Source organism: Anopheles darlingi, chromosome 3 (assembly GCF_943734745.1).
Source record: "Anopheles darlingi chromosome 3, idAnoDarlMG_H_01, whole genome shotgun sequence".
In the NCBI taxonomy this organism is placed as follows: Eukaryota; Metazoa; Arthropoda; class Insecta; order Diptera; family Culicidae; genus Anopheles; species Anopheles darlingi.
This window is the reverse complement of record NC_064875.1, coordinates 41,743,439-41,770,849: the sequence shown is the minus strand read 5'-3', so window position 1 is coordinate 41,770,849 and position 27,411 is coordinate 41,743,439. Positions and strand designations below refer to the sequence as shown.

At 48.1% G+C, this 27,411-nt stretch overlaps 1 protein-coding gene across 4 annotated transcripts in view; it reads left to right on the top strand.

Annotated features, from left to right (window-relative positions):
* Positions 1–27,411, top strand: part of LOC125957208 (semaphorin-2A) — a 246,532-nt gene that overhangs the window by 179,950 nt on the left and 39,171 nt on the right. For all 4 annotated transcript variants that reach the window (XM_049689746.1, XM_049689745.1, XM_049689744.1 and 1 more), the window contains exon 5: positions 8,794–8,862. In XM_049689746.1, coding sequence (XP_049545703.1) covers positions 8,794–8,862 — 69 coding nt within the window. The remainder of the gene's footprint in view (positions 1–8,793; positions 8,863–27,411) is intronic.

The window sequence follows — 27,411 nt, the reverse complement described above, 5'->3', positions numbered from 1 at the left end:
CCCATTTTCGCAAAACCCAAAACAAATTGGAGTTTTTTTTCCTACGACATGTACAAACCGTACTGTGTGCTCGGCTACATCATAGTTCGACCACTTTCGCCGGCCGAGATGGCGGCAAATGGCCAACCAGTTACTCACTCAGTCATCGTACGTGATGTTTTATTTGTTTCGTCAGATGAGTGGAGCGCCTGACGCTACGAAACCCAGACATTGACCCACCGAACGTGAAAGTGAGAGTGAGCTTGACGTCCGCGAGGCCGCCACGTGGCACTTGCTTTCGTCAACTCTTTCTCTCGCGTCTCATCTTCGTCATAAGGCAAGGCAAGGACGCTAGGAGGGATGCACCAACTGCATTGTTGGTGTTGTTGTCGTTGTTGTCGTTGTCGTTTGCTTCCGTCCGGTCTCACAGACAGCTTCATCGATCGTCTCGAGCCTTGTTGCGAGAAGAGGAACGTCTGAGTAGGTCGAGTGCGGCTCGACCAAATTAGTGGAACGCTGCGCTCGCTATCTTCAAGGATCGTCTGGCACGAGAAGAACCTGTCGAACTCCCCGGGACAGAACCCTCCTGTGTCTACCTGTCTACCGTCGGAAGTGGTATTGTTTTCGTCCTGGTACTAAACAGATGAGATACATTCCAGCCCCTTTACCTTTACTGCTGTCGTCAGCAGTTTACTGAAAGCTGTGGCGAAAAGTGGTGGTGGTGGTCCACTCCCAGCACTTTGTCGGTGTTTTTCGGTTTTTTTGGGTTTTCGTTCCGCAAAAAAAAAAACCCCGTTGATGAAGTGCAACGACCTGCAAACGACCGCAGACCGACAACCGGTGGAACAAGTGGATGGTTTTTTCCGGTTTTTTCCCCAAAATTCTGCTGGATGATTTTTGTTTTTTTGGACACTCGAGCTTTGACGAGGAATGAGATATGCACTCTCTGTAGTGAGATGCAGAGATGATGCATTTTTCGCGGATCCTTGCGCTGCCTAAATAGCGTAATGAATTCTCTCCCGCCTTTAGCACTCGGTTAACGCGTGTTTGTTTTTTTTTAATCAAAGAAACCATTCACTAAGCAGTCGTGCCGGAGTACGTGGGGATCTTTGCAACAGAAAACAACACACGGCACTCAAATGCATTTAACTATAATGTTGCATCATGCTGCTGCACGGTGGTAATGGAAATGGAAAAACACAATCTAAACATTCAATTTACATACCTGATCGAGAATGGTCAACCTCCGGATGAAAAGCAGGGAACCACCGACCGTTGCACAGTTGTGCTCCTGACAGCTGCATCGAAGCAACCGATGTCACTCGGTACTTCGATTTGGAACACACAAACACACACACGAGAACACTGTCAATGGGACCTCGTTACCGGGCGGATCCGCTCCCCCTGGGAGGTGGGGACGTTGGCTGACTGACACAGTATTAAATCTAAATGTCAATCGTTCCCCGTCCAACCTCTCTCCCTTCGACCTTAACGTTGAGTGCACTCTGTTCAGCTACCGTTTCACTCACATGCAAATGAAACACTTGATTGCTGATGCATAATACACGAGGAAATCATTTCCTAACCAGAGGAAAACCCTCTCCTTCGTTTCCGATGCTACACAAGAGAGTGAAAGAGGACTGCTAGAGCGGAGAAGGGGACTGGAAATTTAAGCTGGAGCCTGAAATGTGTTAATTATCTATGCGTAATTGCACTCCTCCTCCGCCCCCTCTGTCACCATTACTTGCCAGACTGCTAGACTGCCGGATCATTGGGTCCTGAAGGAATTCGGCGTCCTTTCCAGCAGCAGCAGCAGCAGCAGCAGGCGGTCCGGAGAGTCACAAAGTGAAAGGTTGTAGCTTCTACATTGGACATCGGTTGATTTCCCAGTGCCACTCATCATCAAGCCACCACCCATCCTCTTTTGGTTTAGCAAATATTTGCCCATACATTTCCTCACATCACCACCACCACCACCACCACTTTCCACTTGTTCCATTTCTCCTGCTCCAGCAGGGGACTCGTACTTTCTCCAAAACCTGATAATGATGATGCTGATGATGGTGATGATGGTGATGTTAATGCCTCTACACCGCAATGCAAACGCTCCCCGTCGAGGGCAGCGATTCTAATTCAATGTTTTATCCCCATCGTTGGCATAGCATGGTAGCTGGTGGGCGCAACGTGCTGTAAATCATAATTTATGCTGATTTCTCCGCGACATGAGTTCATCATAACTGATTGCTGGCCCGAATGGCCTGGCACTCGCGGCGCGCTTTTCGATCTGACAGGCTTTCCACGGGCACTCAACAGGGGGTACGATTCGTGAAATAAATGTGTTTATTTCATTTGCTTTTCCATGTTTTTTTACTCTCTTTTTCCTTTCGGGGCTACGATAATCATACACGATGCCAGACGATAACGCGGTACACATTAATACGAATGAGAGAATGGGGAAAACCTTTATGCTGTGTGCCTCCTCTCCGTTTCGGTACCAAACACCACATCGCAACTGGTTTTCGCGCTTTACGAGGATCATTTTCGCATCCTGCACCCCGCCAGAGCTCCATTAAGCGCAAAAATGACGACACAATGACAGCAGCAAATGATGCCATTCGGCCTCTGTCATGCTTGTGACTCCTGCGACGCCTAACCATGCTGGAGGAGGTGTATAAGCATGACGCACGGCACGGTGTGGAAATTACACATTTTTCTTTTCTGTGTCGGTGGCTCGAATTTCTCTCCGAAAAAAAAACACACACACAAGGTTTCTATTTCATTTTACAGTCTCAGTACAGAGATTTATAAAAAGGGAAAGAGAAGTGGTGCGTTTCGTGACAGAGGTTTGGCTTTATACCCTCCTCTTTATCTTGCTATAAGCAACAGATTTTCGCCATTTTATTTGCGTTCCGTTTCGTTGCGAAACATCTATTCCCTTGTGATGTTTTGTTGGAGTCGTGACTTCCGTATATTGCGTTTTGCGCCCTCGTTTCGTTTCGTGTATGTTTTTAAGGTATGCCCTTTTATGGGCTACGCGCCACAGCGATGGAGTGACCGAGAAGATGCCAAAAGTACCGAACCCCCGCAACCCATGGAATGTTTCACGCTCCGTCGACGAACATTATTGAGAAATGCTTTCTTTGGGGTATTACTCGTTTTCCATTGCAGGATTGTTTAGAAAACTAGTATTCTAAAGAACAAGAAGCAGAAGCTTTGGCAGAAACAGAACAATACGGTTGACCGTAAAACCAACCCCCACGGTTTGCTTCGCTTAAGCCTGCCAATTTCGGTTCGGCGTCCATTTTGCATTGTTTTTGTTCAACCAAGAGCATCTCCACCTTCCCGGGACCGAATTTGATCCGCTTTTCTAACAGATTACACAGCAGCGCGGTGGTTACGTTTCAATAAATGTGAATAACAGAGCGTTTTCGGTTCCCCAAAATTTCAATCCGCCCCAAAAACACACCCCGTTCGTTGTGCGCTCGCTCCGGGGCTGCTGCTGCATGTAGAACAAAACCATTCTGGCCACGATCCTCCACGATGGAAGCGACGATGGGGTAAAAATTAGACAAATATGTTGAAATTTTAATCATTTCTAATCCGATCAGTGCCCTAAAGCGCCAACGTGCTGGCCGCCTGAATGCCCGCTTAGCAATGAACATTGTGATGGGATTGTGGTGGCCGCACTTGGAACCTGGTACACGAAATCCATCCCAAAGTTGAAGGATTTCTGTTTGAAGAGCAATGGTAATAAATGCCCGAGCGATGAAGAGTGCTACCATTTTGGCAATCACCTTCCAAAGGACGTGCAGACATCCCTGGCATTCGATTCGCGAGTTAGCACCAGCAGCAGCTCCCTGATTAATGGATTATATTTTGACACTCTTTTCAATTTGCGCACATCATATCTCCGCGATCTGCCCTCGGGAGCACTTTTGGTAGCAGCAAGAAGTAATTAATTACGTTGCCTACCTTCGGGCGCTTGATTGAGACGATGATTTTCGACAAATTTCCCGATCTGCCGGTGCCACGGAACCATTCTCGCGCGCGCACAGGATAAACGACTTGTACCATCCATTGCTGCCTGCGGGCTGTTCGGGACATCGAAAAATTCCAAAGGAAAACCATCCGGCACAGCCCGCCCGGGTTGTCGTTAGCAGTCGCGCGTCGCGTTTCGTGCAGCTCTTCCTGTAGTAAACTTTCCAAAAGTGCCAACGGGCAGAAACACCTTCCTGAAAATGGGCCGCGGTTTGGTGCGAACGGGCGCTGATTGCTATCTAATTATTTCATCGCGCGATGCTGCTGCCGGTGCTCCGGTTGGAGTGTTAAATTTTATTCTTTCTCATCCCTCCCCCTTTTAAACTGTCAACACACGCTACGGTGTTCCCTTTTTTTGCAAGCTTTTGTTCTTGGGGGCCAACAACAACAACAACACATGGCACACACGCACACGCAACCAGGTTTTTGGCCTTATCAGCCGCCGGGGAACAGTAAGCAGTGTTCTAGACGAGTTCGCTATTGAAAACCCAGTATCTGGCCTGCGGGTCCTGGGTAAGCATGTTTTTCGTGCGCGATATATGCGCCTGATTTAATGTTCGAGACCCCAACTCAAGGAGACCTCCAACGCGCCTACCACAATGTGTTGCCTACCTCCTCGTGAGACCTTGAGTTTCCTTGGCACGCGCATAATGTATGCTGGTTGTTCAATCCCAGTCACTTACAAACACAACGCCAGAGAAAAGGCGGCTTAAGACGCCTTCGGCTGCTCGACGGGTGCCTAAACGGAACGTGCCAGCACCACTACTTACATTGTGAGCAACCTGTTTTGCAGGCATCGCGTTCGCTGTGTTCGCTCCGAGGCAAAGGAGCCGTACGGTGCGTGCGGTATCGGGAGAAATTAATGCGTATGTAATTAGAAAACATATTTCTTCGGCACCATTTGGCAGCCGCCCCATGGGCCGGCGCGTGAGGTCCTGAGACCTGTTTTTAGGGCCATTAAGAGGAGCGTGTGAGAGAGAGCGAGGCGTACAGGAAAGGTGCTGACAGAAGGTAAACAAGTTTGCAATTTGCAACGATTCTTAATCACAATCACATCTAATTAATGATTTCAATTTATAATCCCACAAGACGTCCCGTCCTCCCCCCCCTCAAAGGAAGTGTGGAGAATGTAGGAAAGAGGCCGTTCTAAGACCACGGTCTCAGCATTGTGTTTGGAGGTTCCCCCTCGGGAGCCAAGGTGCTGTCGATATTTGAAATTGTCGACATTTAGGCGCAGGAATGGGAAGTGGAGGTCATTAGAAGCGAATGTTGCGAAGGCAGTCCTGACAAGCAACATTACAAGTGACGTGGGAAGAGAGTGCGTGTGTGTGTGAGAGCGAGGTGTCAGCCAAATTTGTTTCTAATTTAATTCCATTCAACCTCACGGCAGACCGCGAGCGAGGCCGTGACGGTTGGCAATGGTGCCACGATATCCTTCAGCAAGGAGCAACCATTTGTCGTGCACATTTGTCAGTCACGACGCAAGGACTGTAGAGGACGCTGACGACAGATCGCCACTTTGCGAACTGCTTTTCGGGTGACGAAACGCAGAAGAACTCCCCCGGGGGAGCGAAAATTCCTCGCGTTCTGCGTTTTCCCCGTTTAATTCCGGTGCTCTGCGAGAGAGGGAGTTTCTTGTCTGATTTTTGCACCACTCCCCTTCTTCATCGTGAGCTCAAAACCATCTGGCCATTGCGCGCCGGCGTGGGCTGTTCCGCGGTGCTGCTGCTCAACACAAATTCCTAATTTCTAATCGCAAATAAATATTCAACAAACACCCGTACACCAACAACCAACTGTCAGTGGGCTGTGCTGGTGTGCCCCGGGTGGTGGTCGTCCTCGTCCCCGTCTCCGTCGTGTAGCGCAATAGCAACCTTCCTTCCTTCTTCTCGCTTCTCTCTCACTCTCGCGTTCCGTTGATTGAAGTTTTGTAAAGTCTCGAATCTCGAAGAGTGGCATGGAAGGTTCGGAAGGGCAGGGCATCGAGTCTAGGCGGAATTGAGGTGTGAGCAGGGGGAGAGAAGGCACAGAACACGATTTTAATTAGTGTCAGCATTTGTAAAAACTTTTAATAAAGTATTGCGCCAAAAGGCACAGGGCCCCGGTGTGTGGTGTGGTGTGGTTTACGGTTGGTTGCTTTGGCGTAGAGTTCTTTTACCGCGAGGGGTGGGCTCGAAGAACCTAAGTTTTCTTCTCCTTCCTGGGGGCCGCTGCCAGTTTCCGAGCAAATGGCAAATGGCGTGAATCCCAGGGAAATTATTTTTATGCTGGAATTATCGAATTGTTGTTTTGGGGTAACATGAGGCAATGCCATTCGTCTGGATTCAGCGGAGGGTTTCAGGTTTGGGATGATTTTAATTAAATCTCTACTTTTCTCCCTCACCCCCGTACAAAAAACCTCCCAAGAACTGGTGGCAAAATGCGTCCCTTGGTACGTGGTTAGCATTAAACAACACTCCGGTGGTCCGGTGGTCCGATGGTTGACCCTCCTCCTGACACCTTCTATGACTGCGAACGATTCGTTGCATGTTTAGGGCCTAGCCGTCGATGGGATAAATGAACCTGCATAAATCAGTCAAGAAGAGGTCCAGTCCAGGTCGTAGAAGACCCGATTTGTGATTATTGTTTCACATTTCTCAGTGGAATTGATTGGAATAACAATAACAGCAGCGAAAGCGTTAGCGGTAATCGGATGACCAGTTTTCCTCATTTTTCGTACCGCCAACAGGCTGTCGAAGTTAATGAATAGCCCATGAAATTGGCGAGATCGTTGTAACCATTGGCAATAAGAGGGAACAGCTTACTTCATAATTTATTTTTGTTTAGGGAAAAAAACGCGTTCTCGCGCCCAATTTTTAACCTTCCTCGCGAGAATCTTCGCGTACCCTTTAACGGTTTGTCATGTGGAACCAATTACACCGAGCAAATGTCGCTCGCGAATCCAAAAGTCAATTGTAAAAGTGGCGGAAAGTGCTCAACGGAAAAACACGCGAAAACCTTCACGTCGCACAATCAATCCCTTCAGCGTTTCTGAGAGGTTTCACCAATCGCTGATTCGATTCCACGTGCATTGGAAAAGTGTACGAACGAACGAATATTTGCATTCCAGTGACAGCAGCGAGCGTCATCAGCGGCAGACAGGCCCGCAACCCCTTTTTTGCCGGGAGCAACCAACGCGCTTTTGAACGCTTAGTGCACCGGAGCGTGTCGGGGGGCGGGGGGGACGTTAGTCTCCCGGGCGTACGGGCTACATGCCGGTGACGATAACGATGGTGGTGGCAGTCTAGGTCGTGGTCGGATACCGCCCTCTTTACCCTATACGGTAGAGTGAGTTTTAAAATTTAATTAGCTTCTTTGATTTATTGTAAATTACCTGTCAATTATGCACAACGAGCGATGCTGCCACAACCACCGGATGGCGACCAGGACGACGACCAGGACGTCGGGAACGAGGACGAGACACGGTTATGGGGGCGAAAGACGACAAACAAGAAAATGGCATTTCCACCGTCGATGCGGTGATAGTAGCTTAATGTGTCTCTCTTCCGATGAAGGGTTAAAGGAAGGGATGTTTAATGAAGTTCGCCTATCACCTATCAAACCCTGGGGTGCTTCAAGTATGATGAGCCTCAGCGAAATCTTCGTAGAAACCCATTCCTATTTTTCTCTTCTAAACAAATGTCTCACAACGTCTCTACACTTTGTTTTGGGATGTTTTTACACATTTTCCCGCTAATCACGAATACGTTTATGAAATGAATACAAGACATTCTCAACGCCATAATTCCATAATCCAACATAATGAGGAAAACGAAAATGGTGAACCTATTTTGAAATTATTAAAAATTTGTGAAAATCCCAGGCATTAAAACCATAAAATACTACTACTACTACTACTACTACTACTACTACTACTACTAAAGCGTGTCTACATACGATGTGATAGTATTCCCGTCGCAAGGAATGTTCCATATAACTAGAACACAAACCAAAATACCATGATCCAAGGAACCATTTTTTTTATACGGACTTTTTGAAAATTTCCATATCGCATGCAGCGTATGTAGAGACGCCGTCACTATCGTGCTTCGTTAATTGCCACCACGCTATTGACGCTTCTCGAACATCCGTTTATCAATTATCCATCACACCAACACCAAGCAAGAAGGTACTGACGCATTAAGGGGATTATCGCGGGCACAAAATGGCGAATGAAGTACGACGAACAATGGATCCTACCACCGCGCCAACGGCGAGCCATTCTTCGACGAATCGCGTATTGCGAGGCACTCCCAATGACCTCGGATCTCGAGAAGCCCCCCGGACCACTGATGCATGGCACGCGGTGGCATCGTCCTGCCAATGGCTGCATTCTCTGCTCGCACGGAAGACCGTAACCGATGCCGACACCAACGTGACCGACCGCCTTGGACGTTATGAGCCTGATTGTTTGTTTGTTTGCTCGCTGTCCGCTGGTCCCGCTAACGCTCTGCAAACACAGTCCATCTTCGTTAGAATCGCGTTAATTAGCGATGACATCCTTCTTTAATCTAGCCTTCCCACGGCCTCCAGCATGATGATGGATTCCGGGATTAGGATTATGCGGGTTCATTCAGGGTTCAAGCACACACACACACACACAGAGATCGTTGTCCTTTCGGTCTCGGACTAATTCTTCGCAACTGTTTAACTGCCTGACGGAGGAGAAGCAGATCAGAGCTTTAATCACCATCATCTTTAATCTCTCTCTCTTTCTCTCTCTGTCTGTCATTTCAGCGCGACACAATCGTCCTGGATCCGACGAGCTCGGACATCCGCAACTGCGTCTCAAAAGGAAAGAGCGAGGTAAGTGACACATTATCGATGACAGTCCTTCTGTCCTTATGCAGCGCCTTTTGCTGTGGCATTAATGCAACAAATCTGGATCTCTATATATTGTGTGTACGTGTGCGTGTGTGTGTGCTCTTTACATAATCTTCTGCTGCCTTGTTCTAAGCCTCAGGATGAGTGAAATCTGCAGATTGAGCCACTTCCAAGCGGAGGTTCTCTGTCCACTTTGCATAATTGATCACTACGAAATGAAAACATTTATATCAAGTGTGTGTGTGTGAGCGTGTGTGTGTGTGTGTGTGTGATGCATTGCCCAGCTGGTCTACTGGACAAGAACAAATGGTTGAAAAGGCCTAGACAAAGAAGAAGAAGCCGAGAGCCGAGACAGGTTCGTCCGGAAGACCGGAAAGAAGGACAACTTATCTGCATACTATCCAGACTACCGTCCCCATCCTCCCATTTGTGTAACTAAATGCTTTACAAAGCATAAGCACTCCAACATCGGGTCCTGGACTCAGTCTCTTCTGGTTCTGCAAAGGAATTGTTGCAGCCTCCTCCTCCTTCGAGTGCAGTCCTTCCCTACATTTCGGCAAATTCTTTCAATCCTCCGGACCAGGACCAGGATTCTCTCGCACTGTCCTCGTGTGTGTGTGTGTGTCGCACTCCTCAAAGCATGATGGGCCTTCATCTGAGCCCTTTCTCTCCCCTGGTCTTGGTGCGTTGGCATCTTCGCACTTTAAATCAGTGCACCGGAGCAAATAAATTGCAATCTGTCGACCATTTATCTTCCTCCGAGAATGGCTCAATGTGTGTAAGATAGAGAGAGAGAGAGAAAGATAGAGAAGATAGAGGTGGTTCGAGGTACTCGACGAGGAAGAGGAGACTCTCCCTTGTCTGGGAAGATGCTAAACTTTATCTGAATGAATTTCGTGCCGCGTTCGATCCCGGCCGCAAAGTTCCTGAACGTTGAACTCATCCAGAGCCAGGCGAAGTGCAGTGATAAACTTTTCCTTGCGCGGTATTCCAAGAGAAAAGAGAGAGAGAGTAGTGAAAAGAAAGGATCCAAAGGGAAGCAACACGAATTCTCTGCCCTCTGTTGGCTGTGCCATCCATCTGGATCTGGAAGGGATGCTGGTTGGAAAAGGGGAAAACGGAAAGGGGAAAGCAAATCTTGCAACGCCACTCTAATAGGTGCGAACGGAATAATTCTTCGAAACAGGGACAAAGGCTGACAGAAGAGCCACATGCACAGCCAAGGTTGGTTGAAACGGGTACAGGGGACAGGACAGAGGACGGGACCAGAGAGGTTCGCCTCTCCTGGACGTGCCATCAATTGTCCTTTTTAATGTTGGCAAGCCAACCAGCCATCCAGCCAGACCTTCGTGATACCATCCCTAGTACCATCCGGGAGTTGGTCTTTATCTTGGAAAGTTAACTTTGGAAAAATCACGAGCTAAAAGATGGTGATACACAGTAATAATATAAATTTTCCACCCTGAACTTTCTCGTCCGGCTCTTGGTGTAGTGTCGCTTGACAGAGCTCAGTAAAAAAAAGTCGGGGGACTCCCTGTGTCTTCGTACGTTGAGACAGTTCCCGTAGGTTCGTATTACTTTAAAGAAACTGGTGTGGCACCGATTTCAGGGAACGGAACAAGAAACTTCACTCCACAACGGTACAGCAAAAGTCACTCACTCCTCATCGCGAGGGGAAGAAAACCATAAGTTAGTGCATCGAGGAATCCTCCCGGAAATTGCTGCAAAAACGGCAACCGGCAACGGTGGTACATAAGTCCAAAGGTAAACGATTTGCTACTCTGCGTCTCACTTACACCCTGGAAGGGCAGAAGCTCTAAGATTGCGTGTGAGGTGAGTGTGTGCTCGGCGCAATGTACGATGTACGCAACACTTGCCCTTTACTTCATCTCTCTCGCTAACGTTGCTCGATACAATGCAGGAACAGCCTGATGTTGGATTAGAACTCGCGGCAGGACTTTCCAGGAGGGGTAGGTGAGGGGGTTAGAAAACCCCCGAGAGGGTGAGGAAAGTTAAAATATTTACTCAATTGTCTCGTCGAATTTATGGCACGATCTCTGCTAATTTATGTGCCTGCCCGCAAATACCACATTCCTGCATGGCACATAGGTTCCCCCGGCACAGCATGGTTACGCTCGATTGCGTTGACTCCCCCTCCACCAGGCACACACTACCCCCCACTACCGACTCCCTTCCTAAGGTACGACTGTAGAAATCATGCCTTTTGCAAGAACATTCCTGTTGAAGGTGCGACATGGAAATGATTGCGTGGTAAGTCAGCAGCAGCAGCATCCTTCGTCACTTCTTCTCTTCTGGTATGGTTGCAGAGTGAGAATCATAAGATTTTGCTTGAGAGTATTGGTTCCGACTTTAGTACTTGAGATCCGGTTCATTTACGCTTCGGATTCCACGTTTTCCCGATGATACACAGCTGTAGTGTACTCCAGAGTCGTCGTCTTTTGTCGTCTAGATTATGCACAAGTTGAGAAGTCTGATAATTCTGTTTAGTCTCTAAAATAACATCAACTCGAAGCAGGATGAGCTCCTGTCCAATGGCTTCTTTCTGATCGGAAAATCCGATAATACTTGTTTTCATCCAAATAAATCTCGGCTGCTACTGGGGTACGGGTATGTCTCACAGTGCAAAAATCCGTTCGTTTGTTTCTCGGCACCGAGGCATGAGTCATACACGATGTCGTGCAATGACAATGAGGGGGGTAAAGTCTCCGAAGAACTCGCCAAACAGCAACGAATCTATCTATCTGCCTTCTGTCATCTTAATGGGCGACTTGTCTTGTGAATGAATGCGTTTGCCGGATAGAATCGAAACAACTTTGTGCTTATTGGAAAGCCATTCCTAGTCCTGCCGTTCCATTTCCTGTACCCCCAGCCCCTGGTTCCAGGGCCAATACCATTCCACTAAACTGACCTAAAATGAAAATGTTATGCCCTCGATCGGGGTCGAGTCGAGAAGAGCCAAGTGAAAAGAATGGACAGCACCATCCATCGGTCAGCACTTTTTGGACGGTTTGGACTTTTCTGTGGCCTGTGGCTGGTTTGTCGATACCAGGTCGTACCACGCCTGGCCGCTTTACAACCGTCATCCCCCCTTTGGCCGGGCAGACAATCGTTAAGCTGATTTTCATACAAATTTGAATCGGAAATGGGTGTGCTTCACGTCCGGATTGCTGTCTACTGTCAATCGTGTGCGTGTGTGCGTGTATGTGTGCACGCAAAAGGAATCGTCCCTTGGACATTATCGCTTGCGATGTCCATTTCCCTTCAGCATCTTTGGCTTTCTCTCTCTCTCCCTCGGAGTGCGTGGTGATGTACGATGCCTAGCCGATCATTATCGTTCCTGACAATGCAAATACCACCATCACCCTGTTCTTTCTCTCCCAAACTATTGGGCATCAAAATCGAATAGCATCGGGAGCTCGGCCAACGATGGCCAAACGGCTGCTCCTTTTTGCCAAACTGCAGTAAATAATGTCCCGACAAACGTCTTGCCCGGAAGCCGGATGGAAACCGTCGCCGGCCCCCTAAAGATTGTCGGATGCATCAGGAGTAGAGCCGAATCCGGTTAACCGGAGTCTCCAGGAGTCCGCACGGTGACATGTCCTCGGAGCAGCTCATAAAGCAGTAGCTTTCCCAAAACTTTACTCATCAAAATCATTTACAGCTGCTCAAAAGTTGAAATGCGATTGTTTCCAACGGAAGGGACCATTCGGTCACCATTTGGCTTTCGTCCCTGTCGGCGAATGGTCATGAATGGAGACATCTTCGATCGGAGGTCCACCGTGCAGCAGCCGCAAGCCATCGTTCTCCGGGGACTATCGATTCTCGAAGGGAGTTCCCTGGTTCCTGGTTCTGGGGAGAGAGTTTATTGGCGACGAGGAATCGACGACGACGACGACGACGACGACGACGAACACAAACTTATCACATAAATCGTGTCCCACTTAATGTACGGTGACGCGCGACATCGTCGCTACCGCGAACGTAACAACTGAACAGCTCGAGAAAATCGGAAAAGGAGGGAAAAAAAGCCAAATACATCCTCGCCAGGATATCGCATAAGAATACAAATGGCACTGGCCTCCGGGGTAGGGGGTAGGGACTACCGACACATCACGTGACAAGGGCGGGCTAATGGAAGTGTGTGTGTGTGTGAGTGTGTTTGGTTGCTTCTGGCGAATGGGGCTTGGCGAAGTAAATTTATGAACTAGCAAATTGAAAATTATTTCCCGATAAGCGGCGTTACGCCGCCGACGATGATTAAAGAGGGCGAAAGGGAGGAGTTTTTGGTCGTTTTTTGGGCAAAAGTTAATCATGTTGAACATAAATTACCAACGCGCGCGCCACTCGTCGTGGTATAAGGAGGAAAAATGGTGACCACCAACAGCACAACGTGTGCAAAGTGTAACGAAAGTGATGCTAACAAAATGTTGCCAATTTAGACTAAGATAGCGTAGCATTCGTACGGAACATTGAGCCCGCGTATCGCCGCACCCAAGGATGTCACGTTTATGTAAACAGCTCGATTAGCAGTGGCAGTTGATGAGTTATTTAAAACATCATTAAAGATGCGGCCCCCATCGTTCGATTGGTTCCATTTTAGTTCCATCTTTGTTGGTTTTCGTTTACTCATTTATTTATGTATCGCGTACTCCTAGTAGTAGCTGCTTCCAATGCCCCCCTCAATTTGATTAACATTCTGCTCGAAAAAAGCGGAATGCATACATTTGATTTACGATGCCGGAATGCTCTCTTGCGCGCACCTCTCTCTCGCGTGTACACCACTTGCGGACTTGCGGCTGTGAACGATGAATAATTCAAGGACTTTTCGAGTGGTCTTCGATCGATCTCGCTACATTCCAGGAACACCCCGCCCCCGGAGACCATTAAACAATCTACCTCGACAACAGGCAAATCACGAGCGCACCTGCGGCAGGCGTGGCGTAAATGTGGTAAAAAAAAGTTTTTAAACCAAAAGTTGCGAAACTTTCTTCCGATGAAACTAGTTCGGGTTCGCAAATTTCATCCCTCTCAATCCGCATCCCCTGTGCGGTTTTTCGATAACCCGAGAAGGTATTTCAATCCCAAATACTCGTTGCTCCGTGTGGTTGTTTTTGCCACGGGCCGGGAGTCCCTAAAGTTTGTGGGCTGTTGTGTAACAAAACTGTCACAAAAGTTACGGATGTGCACGTGACACCGGCGTGAGCTGCCGATAATTACAGAACACTGTTTTTTTTTTTTGGGACCCTTTGTTCAGTTAATGAAGCTCATGTAGATCAGAGGCTTTCGAAGGCTCTCCTATTGACAAGTGTCTGATTGTTTAGGAAGCTGATGAAGGGTAGCCACTGCCACGGCGATACCCAAATTACGTAATTTAATATGCCAAACCACACAACTTCACTCTACCGTGCGATGTATTAGTTAAAGGCTTTGATTAAGGTCGGAGTTTTTAATGGTAAAAAGCCCCTTAAAACTCTCGTACCAAAAATGTAGCAGTGGCCAATGCTTCACTAACGCTCATTAGTGTTCGAGAATTAAGAGGAAACCGAAAACATGGTTCAGTTCTCGTACAGTACTTTGTTAGTAAAAGTACAGAACCGGCAACACGCCGGTCATTATGCTGATATCCTTTGTCTTTCCGGTGTGTGTCTGTGTGTCTGAGAGACGGAAACACCGAGTCGTTTCCGAAAAGAATCCATTCACCAGATACATAAACTTATCGTAACTCACTCCGGACGAATTCGAGCCATCGACCAAGCACCTGTGCCGAGCAAATTCGGTTCGTAGTTTCATGTTGCTGGTGCTGCAGCTGTTGCTACTGTTGTTGCCACGCACGCTCGGACACAATCACTTATTGTCCCGGTTTTTCGAGTTCCATTCATAACGAGCGAATGTAAGTGGTATGCAAATTTGGAAAATATTTTAATTGCACCGTTGCGATAGGACGACGACGAGCGTTTGCAGCTGCAACGATGCATCCGGGCATCCCAAATACACACACCGGAGTGCACGCACATAGAGAAGAATGTTCCTATTGTGCCCAGAAGGATGCATAAATGGGAAGTAGGTCAATAGGAAGCCCGGTGGTCGACGCACGGTGGTCATTCCGTAAAATGGGGTTCACGCATTGCAGGGCAACGAAAGGGACAAAAAAACAGAAATGGCTGATGCAGGACGAGTGGATGAATTGAGCTAGTTTTAAAAATTTCGGTACATATTTCGGACCGCACACAAAAAAAGCAACACATTGAGGCTAACTGATATACAAATGTAAATGGTGCTCGGGGTCCTACCCCCACCGCGTTCCGGGCATGCAAATGATGAAAGAATGGCGGTTCGGTTGGTTGGTTGCTTGGTTGGATGATAAAAAACGAATGCAACACAAAAACTACATCCTACAAAACACAGAGCTCCTGGGAACAACCAAAATAGGATGTACCGGGTTGTCCGTGCTCCCGATGCGCCTGTGACACGGTTACTGTATGGTGAATGAATGGATTTTTGTAAGCACAACGGGCCAGCAGCGCAATGTGTGATAGGAATAAAATGTGGCTACCTTATTCATGAGTGCACTCCCGGATACAGCGCGTTGCTGCATACATGATTAGGACAAACAGCCTAGGGGGCCATTCGCTATTTATGTTTTGTACTTCTGTTTTCTTCTTTTTTTCTGTTATTGCAAACCAACAAAAGAGAACGATGTAATTTATGAAATTGTGAATAATGTATTGAACATCATCGATCATAGCCCGCGATCATGGTGTACTTGGGCGATGGAATGATTGTTTAAAATGTAAATGGATGTGGAATGGCATTTTTGCTATTTTGAGACGCATTAGTAATAACTCGGCTTTCAGAACACAATTCGAACAGTCTGTGAAGCCACAGAGCTTTACGGGTTGGTTTTTCATTCCCAGGCGATTAATTAAGAGCCTTTCATACGCCACTTCCAGTGTTTTCCCTGGTGGATTGGCAAAAATTTAAGACGAACAATAATAGGGTCTATTGTGGTTTCCGTACGTTCGACAACTCGAATGAAATATCTCGAACCGATTTGAGCATTGCTGCCTTCCGTTCGAGTAGCTGAAGAGCTAAAAATGAACGAGAGCAAGTGAGACAGAGCTACCTTTTAGGAGAACGAGAACGAGAAGCACACATGGTGTTTAGAATGAACGGCAGTCGAGAGTACGTACTGCTAGCGGATGTAAAACATCCTTTATTTTAAACATCATGTTCGTCATATTAGACCTTAGTGATAGTGAAGTGAAGGTAGTGATAGCGATAAGAAATATCAAAGATTATCGGAATATGATTTTTACCCAGATGATTTGCATAGTAATTTGCAATGGATTCGCCACCTCAGAGACTCTTTCCGCATGCAAAAGTTGACGGAATATTTTTTTTCGAATTCGAATCGCTGTTTGAAAACCATAATGGCGCCGTAATGGAAAAATGACGTTCGAGTGAATTTTGGTCGAACATACGGAAACCACAATAGACCCTAATATCTCGCTAAATCATCTGTTTCGGTCCAGCTTTAACTGTTTAGAATGATGTGCACGAAACTGATGCATGACATTTTGCAACAATCAACAAACACGCTACTACATCCAACGGCTGTGGAGCGACCATACATAACTCTCGAAATTCCCGTACGCCACGAACCCGTATCATCATGGGCCACGCGGGACTTTTCCTCGTCCAGACATTCTTCAGAATTCCCGAATTTCCATCCTTCTGGCCCCCGGTGTAGGGACATAAAAATCAATTACCCAGCATGACTGGTGGGAATCCGGGTTGGCCTCTAAAGAGAGAGAGAGAGATGCGTATGCTCGCGAGGACCCAACCAAACATTCTATCCTCTCCCTCGACCTCTTCCTCACTGCGCATAAAACAAGAGGAACGACGAGTTTGCAAATTTTGGCGCCATGTTCCGGGGCGCATTTTGCTTCGTCAAGAACGTGCCCTTCAATCACCGACGACCGAAACCAATCGCGTGTATACCCACCGAACACACTCACACACGAGCACGGATACGGTGGCAGGAAAATTGGAAACCCCGTGAAGCCACCGTGAAAAGGGGAAAAATTAAACAAAAGCTCGCGCGTGCATGCTCGCAGCATTCGGCGGCGGCGGCGGCGGCACGCATGACTCGCCATCGACCTCCCAGGACTCCGCTCGCACTTACGTGCTTCGCGGCCAAACACACACACGCACACGCCTGGCCGCTTGGCCAATAGCACTAGAAATTGGTTTAGTTTTCCCGACACGCACGCCATCGGTTTTGCACAAAATGAACCACCGCCGATGCCGCTCAAAGCAACCAACATTACCTTCTCCATCACCTCCTCATTCTCTGGCACGCTCTGAACTGTTGGAATGTGGGCCGCCGCCACCGCCGCCTGGGTTGGCATGCCGGAACAGAAGTAAAAAAAAAGGAAAACTCATGCTCATGCCTTGATCGGTCGGCTATTTTGTTTTATCTGCACGCACCATAAGCATTATTGGAGGTCGCGTCGCATCGAACTCTTCAATCGCTCAAAGCAGAACCGTCCGTTCGTGCGTGCGTGTGGAGCGCTCCGGTGAAATGCTAACCATCGGCATCGGACGCAGAAGCAGAAGCAAAAGAGCTGATCGAAGGTAGCGGCCACGAAGTTCCACAACACACACTGGTGTGCGTGCGTGCGTCGAAAGGAAGTTGCTGATTCACCAACAAATTGCTTGCGATGGTGTTTTCGGTTCTACTATTTTTCTTCTCCACGCGAGATTCACTTGATTCATGCAGCGTGCGTTGGAAGTGATCTAACGGGGAACTTTGGATGGAAAGCTTCCTCTCTTGATCTGCGCTGATCGATTTGCTTCGATTGAAAAGACCCCATCATGTGGTTTTGCTTTGAAATTTCCGAAATCTTTCGACGACAACCACAATTTGCACGACAATCAAACCCAAACCCCTAGCTTCAAATGACGCAAAGTCCTTCTCAAATAGTATGTGGGGTCACCGAGTGTGTGCCCGGAACACGGAGCACTGGAGCCGCTTGTTTAAAAGCGATTACATTTCATGTTCTTCTAATACCAAAGCCGGACACAGCCGGACGCGGCCGTCGTCGTCGTTGGCGCCAGCGATAGGAGAAAATTAAAATCACTTAGCAAGCGATTCGCTACGGCCATTACACGGGATTGGCTGTTGCTGCCGTTGCTGCTGCTGCTGCACATGGCCCATTAATGTGCCATTTGGGGGTCGTCAGCCGTGTGGCCGGGCTGACGTGCCGATGCCGTGTATAATTAGCCGGGCAATTCATTCGGCAACTTTCGATGTGGAAGCAAATTATGCACACGACCAACAAGGGACTGCATGGGCAGAAGGTGGGATCGGCGAATGGATACCACGAATCACGGCACACACACACACATAACACTCCTGCGGATCGTCCGGCGCCCGGTACTTTCTGTGCCTTTTTAGAAGTCCAGTCACGCAGAGCCGCTTCAGGACAGCCGCTTCTGGGTCCTCGCGGTGGCAGTTAAAATCGAATGAAAAGCAGAAGGTGTGGGGATGGAGTGCGATTTGCTTAGCATCATTAGTGGCATCTCTCTCTCTCTCTCTAGAGGGGAATGGGGACTTGTATCGCTGCTGGACCCTTGGGATAGTGGCCATTATCGTCGTCGTCGTTGCTTGCTAGTGATGACAACTTGTTCCACAGAAAGTTTTCATTGGAAATGCAATCCAAGGGGGAATCATAAAGCGCCAATGCACACTGGATTGCGTTCTGTTGTGTTTGCGGTTTTCGTGGTGGATTTATGTAGATTTAGAGATCGGGTGCCGGAGAAGCAGCGACGTGGGATTTAAACGTTGATCCATCCAAGAAGGCGCAAAAAAGTGAGAAAAATCCTAATTGGAACCACTTTTCGCAGCTCGCAAAACTCGTTCGCACACGTGCGGGGTGGGTTTTGAATACTTGCTGCCTGCACCCTAACTTTCTGGCACGCTGGTGCTCGTTTTTCTTGGCCTGGATTTCTTTTTTTTTGCTGCGTTGTTCGGAAAACAAATTTTCCGAACCGCCAACGCCACGATGGGCCCGAACACCATCATCACCATATCCTAAGCGTTCCATCAAAGTTCAAACTCTCGGGCTCGGGGAAAATTGAAATAAAATACTGTTAAGAGCACCTGCCGGAGCGTTTGGAGTCTTCTAGATGGCTGACTCCGCTGGTTCCCTGGCCCAGGCTTACCCAGGCAGAATGGAAAAGTCTTAACGAGCGCGTCGGCAACGTAAGTGCCTCGGATGGCAGTGAATATGGTTTCCCCGTTATGTTGCCGCACATTTCTTCGATCAACTCATCAAAAAACCGACGTGACTTTGCTTCACCATTTGCTTGCACCATGGAGCAGGCGAACCATCCTTCCATGCGTTATGGAGTAGGCCATGTGTGTGTGTGTGTGTAGAGCTCTCGCGTCGCTGCTTGACTGGAGCGAAATCCCCATCATGCCAAACACTCGAGCACCCCGTTTTTCCCGGGGAAAAGGAGCTTATAAAGTAATTTCATGATTACGCAAAGATCTTTCGCAATCTTCGCACACACTCTCTCACGCTGGGTTCGCGCGCACGGTTCGTTTCGTACCACACTCCCCTCCCCTAGCAGCACCCTCCTCTTGCACGTAAGCCATCAATTTGCGATGTGATAAATTACATTGCTCCATCGACTCCTTATCTTATCTTATATCGTCCTCGGCATCGGCCTCGACGCGAAACCTACTCTCGAGCCGTTTTGCTGGTTCTGGTGCGATGTTTGGTGGTTACAGCATAAAAATACGCGAATGTGAAAGATGAAAAGTGGTTAGTGGGTAGTGGGAAGAAGGTGGTTGGTCTGCTAATGCTGTTTATGATGCCGTCCGGGGCAGGTTGTGTATATTGCCACGAGATGAAACGTAGCTTAAGACAAAGGCTCACGCCCAAGTACTCCTCTTTTCGGATATAGGCTGCACCGGATTCTACCGGATACCAGACGCAGTACGAAACATATGAAGACATATGGCGAACACTACAATTAGCCCTCGGGCGTTGGTTGATTAAGAGAGCTTCCTCTTCCTCTTCCCTTCCTCCATCCTCCAATTGGCTTTGTGCAAATGTTCGGGAACATTCATATTAGCTGCAGGAATCCCGGTACACCACAAACACTGCGCCAACATTCCACACACTTCTTACTACCTTCGACGACGACGACGACGTCGACGAACTCTCCAAAGTCAGACGCATATTTGCCGTAAAACTTGTTGTTGCTCGCCTGACAAGCCGATTAGCTCTGGTGGGAGGGGTGTGAGGGTGGCAGGGCACCACCCCCCGCCGCCCATCCTTCCATTTCTGCCACGCTCCGCCTAGCAAAGAAGTTAATTATGAAATTTTTCAATTTATCTCCTGCAAAGTGGTTTTGAGCGCACGCACGCACGCACGAGATGAGGTGTGTTTGTGTGTGTGTGTCTGTACGACGCCACATATTGCCCCCCAGAGAACTTCGTTTGCACACACACACACACCCGGAGGGGAAGATGAAAGATTGCCCGGGCAAAGTTATATTGTGCCTCCAGGGCAACCGGCAACCATGGAAGTTCCGTTCCGCTCGAAGATGAAGAGCAAAAGTCAAGTGTGCCGCGGCGTTGCCAGGGTTGCCTCCGTTGTTGAATTTTTGCCAAAAAACACTGCGGCCCATCCTGCGGGATTCTTGCGGGGATACCGGCCGGTAAGCTTGTGGTAAAATTATAATCAATTGGCCAACGAGAAATTGGGAATCCATCTAAATTAAGCCTCAACTTGGGCCGCGGCAATAACTAATTAACGGCACTAATGAAATATAGAATACGCTCATGGAGCTAGCACGACCACGAGCATGAGAAGTTCTGCTCTCAGCTTCAGTGGTGGAAGATTGGATTGGACCCGTTATAACCGTACAAGTGCGCCAGCCAGCCAGCCAGCCAGCCAGCCAGCCAGCCAGCCACGGACCAAGAACAATCGACTTCATTAATCTTCACAGACAGTCCAAATATGGTTTCTCCGTCGGTCGCTCGCTCGCTTTTCAAGCTAATTCCTTACCATAAGCCATCGGAATGTTTTGTTCCAACGCGAAAGTACTTTCTTCGCTTTGGCATGGCGGCTACTTAAAATGGTGGTTTCATCTCGAGGAACGCCATCCTCTGTGTGCTACAGTTTGCGCAGTTAAATGATGCGAAATAATTGTAGATCATCATCGCGTTTGCTCCAAATCGATCGATCCCCCCAGCACCCCCTCGACACTGGATGGTGAACGAAACGCCCGAGAATCGTTCAGTTTTTCTTTTCCCCAACCCCATCCGGAAAGTGGAAAAGAGGAAAATGGAAATGAAAACTCCTTTCACAAGTGTCGTCTCTGTTTTCCTCCAGCAGCACAACCAAGAAGAACGTGAACCATCCGGGCCGTGGAACCGTGTTGTCTCGTGGAATTTGACGAATACCGAGGCCAAAGAAGGTTAAAGGGAAAGGGAGAGAGGGAGAGCGCAGAACGAAGCAGAATCGAGGGGAAGAACCCTCTAGGTGCCTTGTGGTGGTACGGTTCTACCTTTTCGGAATTATCGTCCAACAGCAGACAAGCGACAGATGCAGTCCTTAATCGATTTTTCCAACCCACCACCACCACCACGTTCGTTCTCGTTCTCGTTCCAGCAATTTCCATCGACATTTGCATAATCTTGAAAAGTCGGTCCCTAATCGTGCAGATTCGTCGTGCTCAGCGCTGCGGCTGCGAGACGTTGCGAACGAACGCGGTGAACGCGGCTCAAGAAAAAGAAAATATGCGCGCAATGGGTGGGAGGAAAGGTCACAGGATTGTGGAGCCTTATTTCCCTTTGAAGAAGGCGAAGCTGGTATCAGACAAAGACGCTTTTCGTATTCCCGTATTCCCGTTCGAGTGCTCAAAGACAGTCTGGTGCATCGTTGCTTTCTGTCTTTCGGCGCTCCGTGCATCGATCCGACATCGATGAGTGCACTTAGCGTGTGTGTGTGTGTGTGTTCCTACGTGTCCCTTGTCGTTCATTGTTTCGGATTGGTTTAAGGAGCTGGTCGCCGTTCTTCTTCTTCGAGCGAGAGAGAGGATGGCGATAGATGACGTTTCGCTTCACGTATTTTGATCGGTTACGGGGATTGACGACGGCGATACCTTGGGCATTAGAAGGTGCTTCCCTCGTGAGTCTTGTTTGTGTGTCTGGCCTTGTGTGATGGGTTAACCGAGATACCCTTTGGACCCTGCTTGGAACACGCCACCTTTCCTTTGGATCACATCACGTACCGCATTCGTCGACGTCGTCAAGAAGTCGTGTTCGTCTTTGGAATCTAGTTTTCCTAGGGATTGGTTGCCATGGTTTTTTGTTCGTTCCCAATGCTTCGCATTTTATTTCTTTTTTTCCTCTTCCTCTCTCTTGTTGTTGTCCTTCATTCGAAAGACCGGGTTTCCTTCTTTGGAACGAAGCATATGTCTTTCGTGTGGTTGGGTGTGTGTGTGTGTGTGTGGGTGGGTGGGGGTGTGCTTTATACTCCCGAGAGCATGACGCTCATCGTTCGATTAGACTGTTTGTTTTGAGCTTCATCTCCCTTCCCCCGGGCAATGATAAGCCAAATTGTGTCCGTACAATCGACCGCCATATGAACCCCATCCTTGGGACTGCTTTGGCGAAAGGATTCGATATCGATGGCTTATAAATCCCATCGGAAAATCTCGGAACAAAATTTGTTTGACTACAGCAGTGGCAGTACTAGTGGTGGTAGTGGAAGTAGTGACCGATCATGTGTGTGTGTGTGATCTGGTGAAGACGACGAAGACGAACCTTGGCTATCATTTCGCAGTAACAGAGCTCAACGCAAGTGAACCCCGACCTCGGGCTGTCAGATTGTGTTTGTCCTTCCAACGACCAGAGCTGATCGCTGTGTGTGTATGTGTGTGCTGTGCTGTCCCGCATGTTGTCTCAAGGATTCTCGTCTTGCTTTTAAATCAATACGCTCCCCATCCACGATCCGGCTCTCTCTGGCAGCGAGCGTGCCTTCAACCCTTCAACATTTTTCCACGTTCGCCGTTTTTTTTCCTCGCTAGTATCGTTCACTATAGATTAAACCGGGTTTACCAATATCTTCCACCATCGCATCGCATCACATCGCATGCACCATCCGTGACGAGATTCGGGATTTTAAGACGTGCGCGACATCATGAAGCTCGTCCTTTTGCGGAGCTCCAGAGTAACCCCCCGTCGATAGGGGATTTTTCGGAATGTGAAACAATTCGAGCGGATCACAAAGAGGCAGACAGCCGTGGCCCATCCTTATCGTCACACACATTTGCACATGACGTGCTGAAAACAACGATGCAATGCCCACTATGATAGTCACTATGCTACCAATCGATTATTATCCTTAGAAATTCATTCGCGACGAATTTTTCGGGAGTGCTGGGAGTGATTCATCCAAGCAATCCAGCAATGAAAAGAACACGAAGGACGAAGGCCACATTCACATTCTCGCTTCGTCTGTTCCGATCGATTGCACCACCTAACGTTCAATAATTCAAAATATTGTTTTGTGTTCCGCGCGATTCCGTCCTTTCCCCTTCGGAAGGATAATGTTGGGCTTTTAAAAAGACATTAAGCCACTTTGTCGTAACCATTCGCACCGCACCAATCGCGGCGGTTTCTGGATTTTTCTTCGGTTCGATGAATACTCTCTCCCCTCCTTCGTCATTTTTCATTAGAACCGGATATTAGGTGGCAAAGGGGAACGCAGAGCGCATAAGGAAACGGCGCTGGCCACCACACCATGAAGCCAGCCAATTGTATGCGTGTGCGTGTGTATGTGTTTGTGTGCAACCTTGTGAAGCATTAGCGTTATGATGTGCTAATGCAACCTTCGCGTGTTTAATTAAGTGTTCAAATGATGGAAAATTACGGCAATTTCCCGGCGGGATGGATGCAGCCGGCGGGTCTGGCCGGGTCCGGGAGTTCCCCGGGGTTTGCCAGTTTGGTCTGGCAATTTATTTTATTTTTTTCTCCGGGTTTTTTTTTCATATTTTTAAGGACACGGTCATGCACCCCTTGATGATTGCGCACCGGTTAAAGGGGTGCTTTTGGTAATGACCGTGGTTGCCCCCGGGAGGGAAAACTGTTCCCCCTTGAGGACGAACTCCTCAGCTCAGAACTGCTCAACTTTTGTTAGCTTCTTTGTGCTCGTAGCTTGTCTTGTGCACAATAATCGATTGGCATTGGGTGCGAAATTATGATGTTGATATTCTGACATCTGTTCAGAAACTCTGCTCTGCGCTTCCACCACCACCCCTCCCTCCCTCCCCCCACTGTCAGGACTTGGCAGCGCAAGAAGGTGAGCCAATTTACTGCCAAAGACGCCAAAGAAAACTTTCTCTCGGGAAAGTTAGTGTTGCCTTGATTTGTGTTATATTGTATTGGCGTGCAGCACAGCACCCGGGAAGCCCAACTCTCGATGCTAGTCTCGATGGTGTGTGTGTGTGTGAGTAGAAGAAAACAAAGGAAAGCATGCGCCACTCCCACCGCCACACGGTGCACGTCAGAAAACTTCCCGAACTGACGTGTATTGCACCGATGGTGGTTGGTGGTGGAAGATGGTGTTTGGTAGCTTATACTCATCCAGGGGAACCAGGAACCAGGAACCAGTCCACTCTAATCCAAACTGTCAAAACATGGTTTGAAGCGAACTTTCTATTCAATTCCGCTCTTTGCTCTGCTACCACACGTCGGATAGAGTTCGGACGATGGTTAGAGGAGCTGGAGGAGTGTTTGGACTTGGAGACGAAAAATGTTACAAACTCCTTGACCCCCTTGACATGCCTCCTGTCCATTACAATCAGAAAGTGCGTTCTGGAGGTCCAATAGTCCCCTACGATGTGGTCCAATAGTGGAGGAGCTGCCAGCGTCAATTACTTTGTTGCTTACTCTGGGAAAGCAATGGACAGACAAACCGGGAAACACGCGGATGACATTTACAATCACGCTTATTACGACGTTGCCAGCCAGCCCTCACGCCTGCTTCCGGGGGCCGGATGTCGGTCACAACAGAAGTGGTACGATTTGCACGATTCAATTACAATAACGATAAAAATGCAAACAAAACGTGTGAATCCACTTACACCTGTCATGGTGAGCGTTTAATTTCGGCTCCTGACAACCTCGGTGATGCCTTTAGCCGGACGACTTTTAACAGAGAACTCCAGAGAATGCAAGAACAGGTACAGAAAGCTCTGCTCCGTTCTGTCACTCGAGCTTGATAAATCTTTTTTGATAACACGATTCCCACTGAAAATGGTACCATCTCGGCACACACACACACACGGCAACTTGTACCAACGGATTTTGTTGGTCTCTCTCTCGAGAGAAAGGCCACGAAAGTTCCCGTACTAGGGCGAGAAAGAGAGAGAAAGAAGTCATGGCAAAAGTTTAATAACCATCATAAACAGTTGATGCATGTAGTCGTCGCGCAGTCGAGTTTCCAATTTCCGGAAGCAATAACTCAACCGACACACACACACATCGAGAGATGTGTTTGTTGCTCCCCCCTTTCGCAGTGCCTGCATCGCCTGGCACAGTGTCACAGTGTAAATGCGGCAACTACTTCTCTTCCTCCGGGGCCCGATGACATGATCATCCAAGCTCAAGTTCCCAGAAATGCACATATTGTGTGCCGAAAAGGGGAGGGGATTGGCAACGGAATTCGAATTCGGAACTCGGGAAATGCACACAGGCAGGGAAATGGTACTTTTTCTTACGGACATGGACTCGCGTCATCCCGGGAACGCGAAGGCGAACGGCGAGTTGACAAGTACGGGAAGCATATTATTTATCGTTTCATAAATCTTATCACGCGCACGGTGCACGGTGCAGTGAGAGAGATTTGAGGCATTTTGGAATTGATATTTTGTAAAACATGTGTATGCAAAAAATATTGAGTTTTGCCATTTGCGATGCCCGTTACCTGCAACCATATGTTCTCACTAACACGAATAAATGATTGAATGATAATTGGAAAAATTCTTTCCCTTTGCCCGGTAAATGCATACGCAAAACGGATTCACATCGGAAATAGGACGGGCAACATGAAGCATAATTCTTGGATTCGCAAATGTATGTGTGTGTAATATCGACTATTGCGCTAGATTTCCGGTGTTTGCTCTAGAAATTGTGTCCATGTCCGAAAATAGCCAAACGCCATGGGAAGTGAAAAACAAATCCGGGGGGAAAAACGGGAAATTGCATCCATTTTCCACGGATATTGTGTTCCAGAGAGCGAGCGAAAATGTAGAGCGTTGCTTTCTCGTGTTTTCCGTTTTCGAATGTTGTTCGTTCCCGAGAAAGAGCACAGCAGCGGATCGGAGTTTGTTGATGCAATTTTTGGTCACACACAAACAACTTACGGGGGAAATAGGACCAGCATCGTGTGTGAAGCAACATGGAAATGATACCAAGCAGCGGTGCTGGCGATCGGCGAAAGATCCGCGTAAGCGAAAGACCGATCGGGGTCGGTTTATGGGTTCGCTCAGTTGTAAAGCTTGGTTTGCTTGGAAAGGAAATTGTTGCCCGCCAGGTTGATAAAGAGTGCGAATGAGTTTATTTATGTGTAGCTTCTGATTTGTGCTGTGGTAGTTTTGCGCTAGCGTGCATTGTAACTAAGGACACAAGGAGTACCAATAGAACTGATAGTGAAGCAAGGTTTTGTACAGATTCTGGAGGAACTATGATGTTCATTTATTGAAGTTGTACCATCGTGGGTTTGATGCTTTGATTTCTTGGCACCAAAGCTCAAGCTATCATTTTCTACATTTCATCTCCGTTTTGAGCACATATTGAAAGTCGTACAAATATGTGCTCTCTCGTGTTGCTCGTTGACCAACCGCAGAAACCACTAGCATGACCATCAGATTGGCTCATTGTTAGATTTCAAAAACTTTTCCCTGGTATTGGTCAACTACCCGGGGACTCACCTTCCTCTCCTCCTGCTCCTTCAATCCCTTCAAGTGGTGAGAATAAAGTTCACCAGCCAGATTGTCGCTCGACCAATTCCAATTGTCCACAAGGAGCAACGCTTGGCAATCGGGAATCGGAAGCCGGAAAAGCGGAAAGAATTAATCCATTAGTGCTATTCCATGTTTCCTTTGGGGCACGACGGAATCGACGGATCGAATGGTGCGCCCGGGTTTTTCTATACAATAATCTCACCATAGAAAAGACGAATCCATAACCTTTCTCGGTAGCATAACCCGTTTTGCCCGCGTGTCCGTGTAACTTGGTTCCGTGGTTTTTGGCAGAAAGGTTTTTTGGGGCGAAAATATCGTACAAAAAGAGAACCATTTTCCAGGGGGCCACTCGTCGGAAGGAATACGAGAGTGTGTGTGTGTTAATAGCAAGAGACCCCTCCACACGTCATGGATGCGGTGACGCATAGCAATGCGACGGTGGACGACGATATATGTTTGACA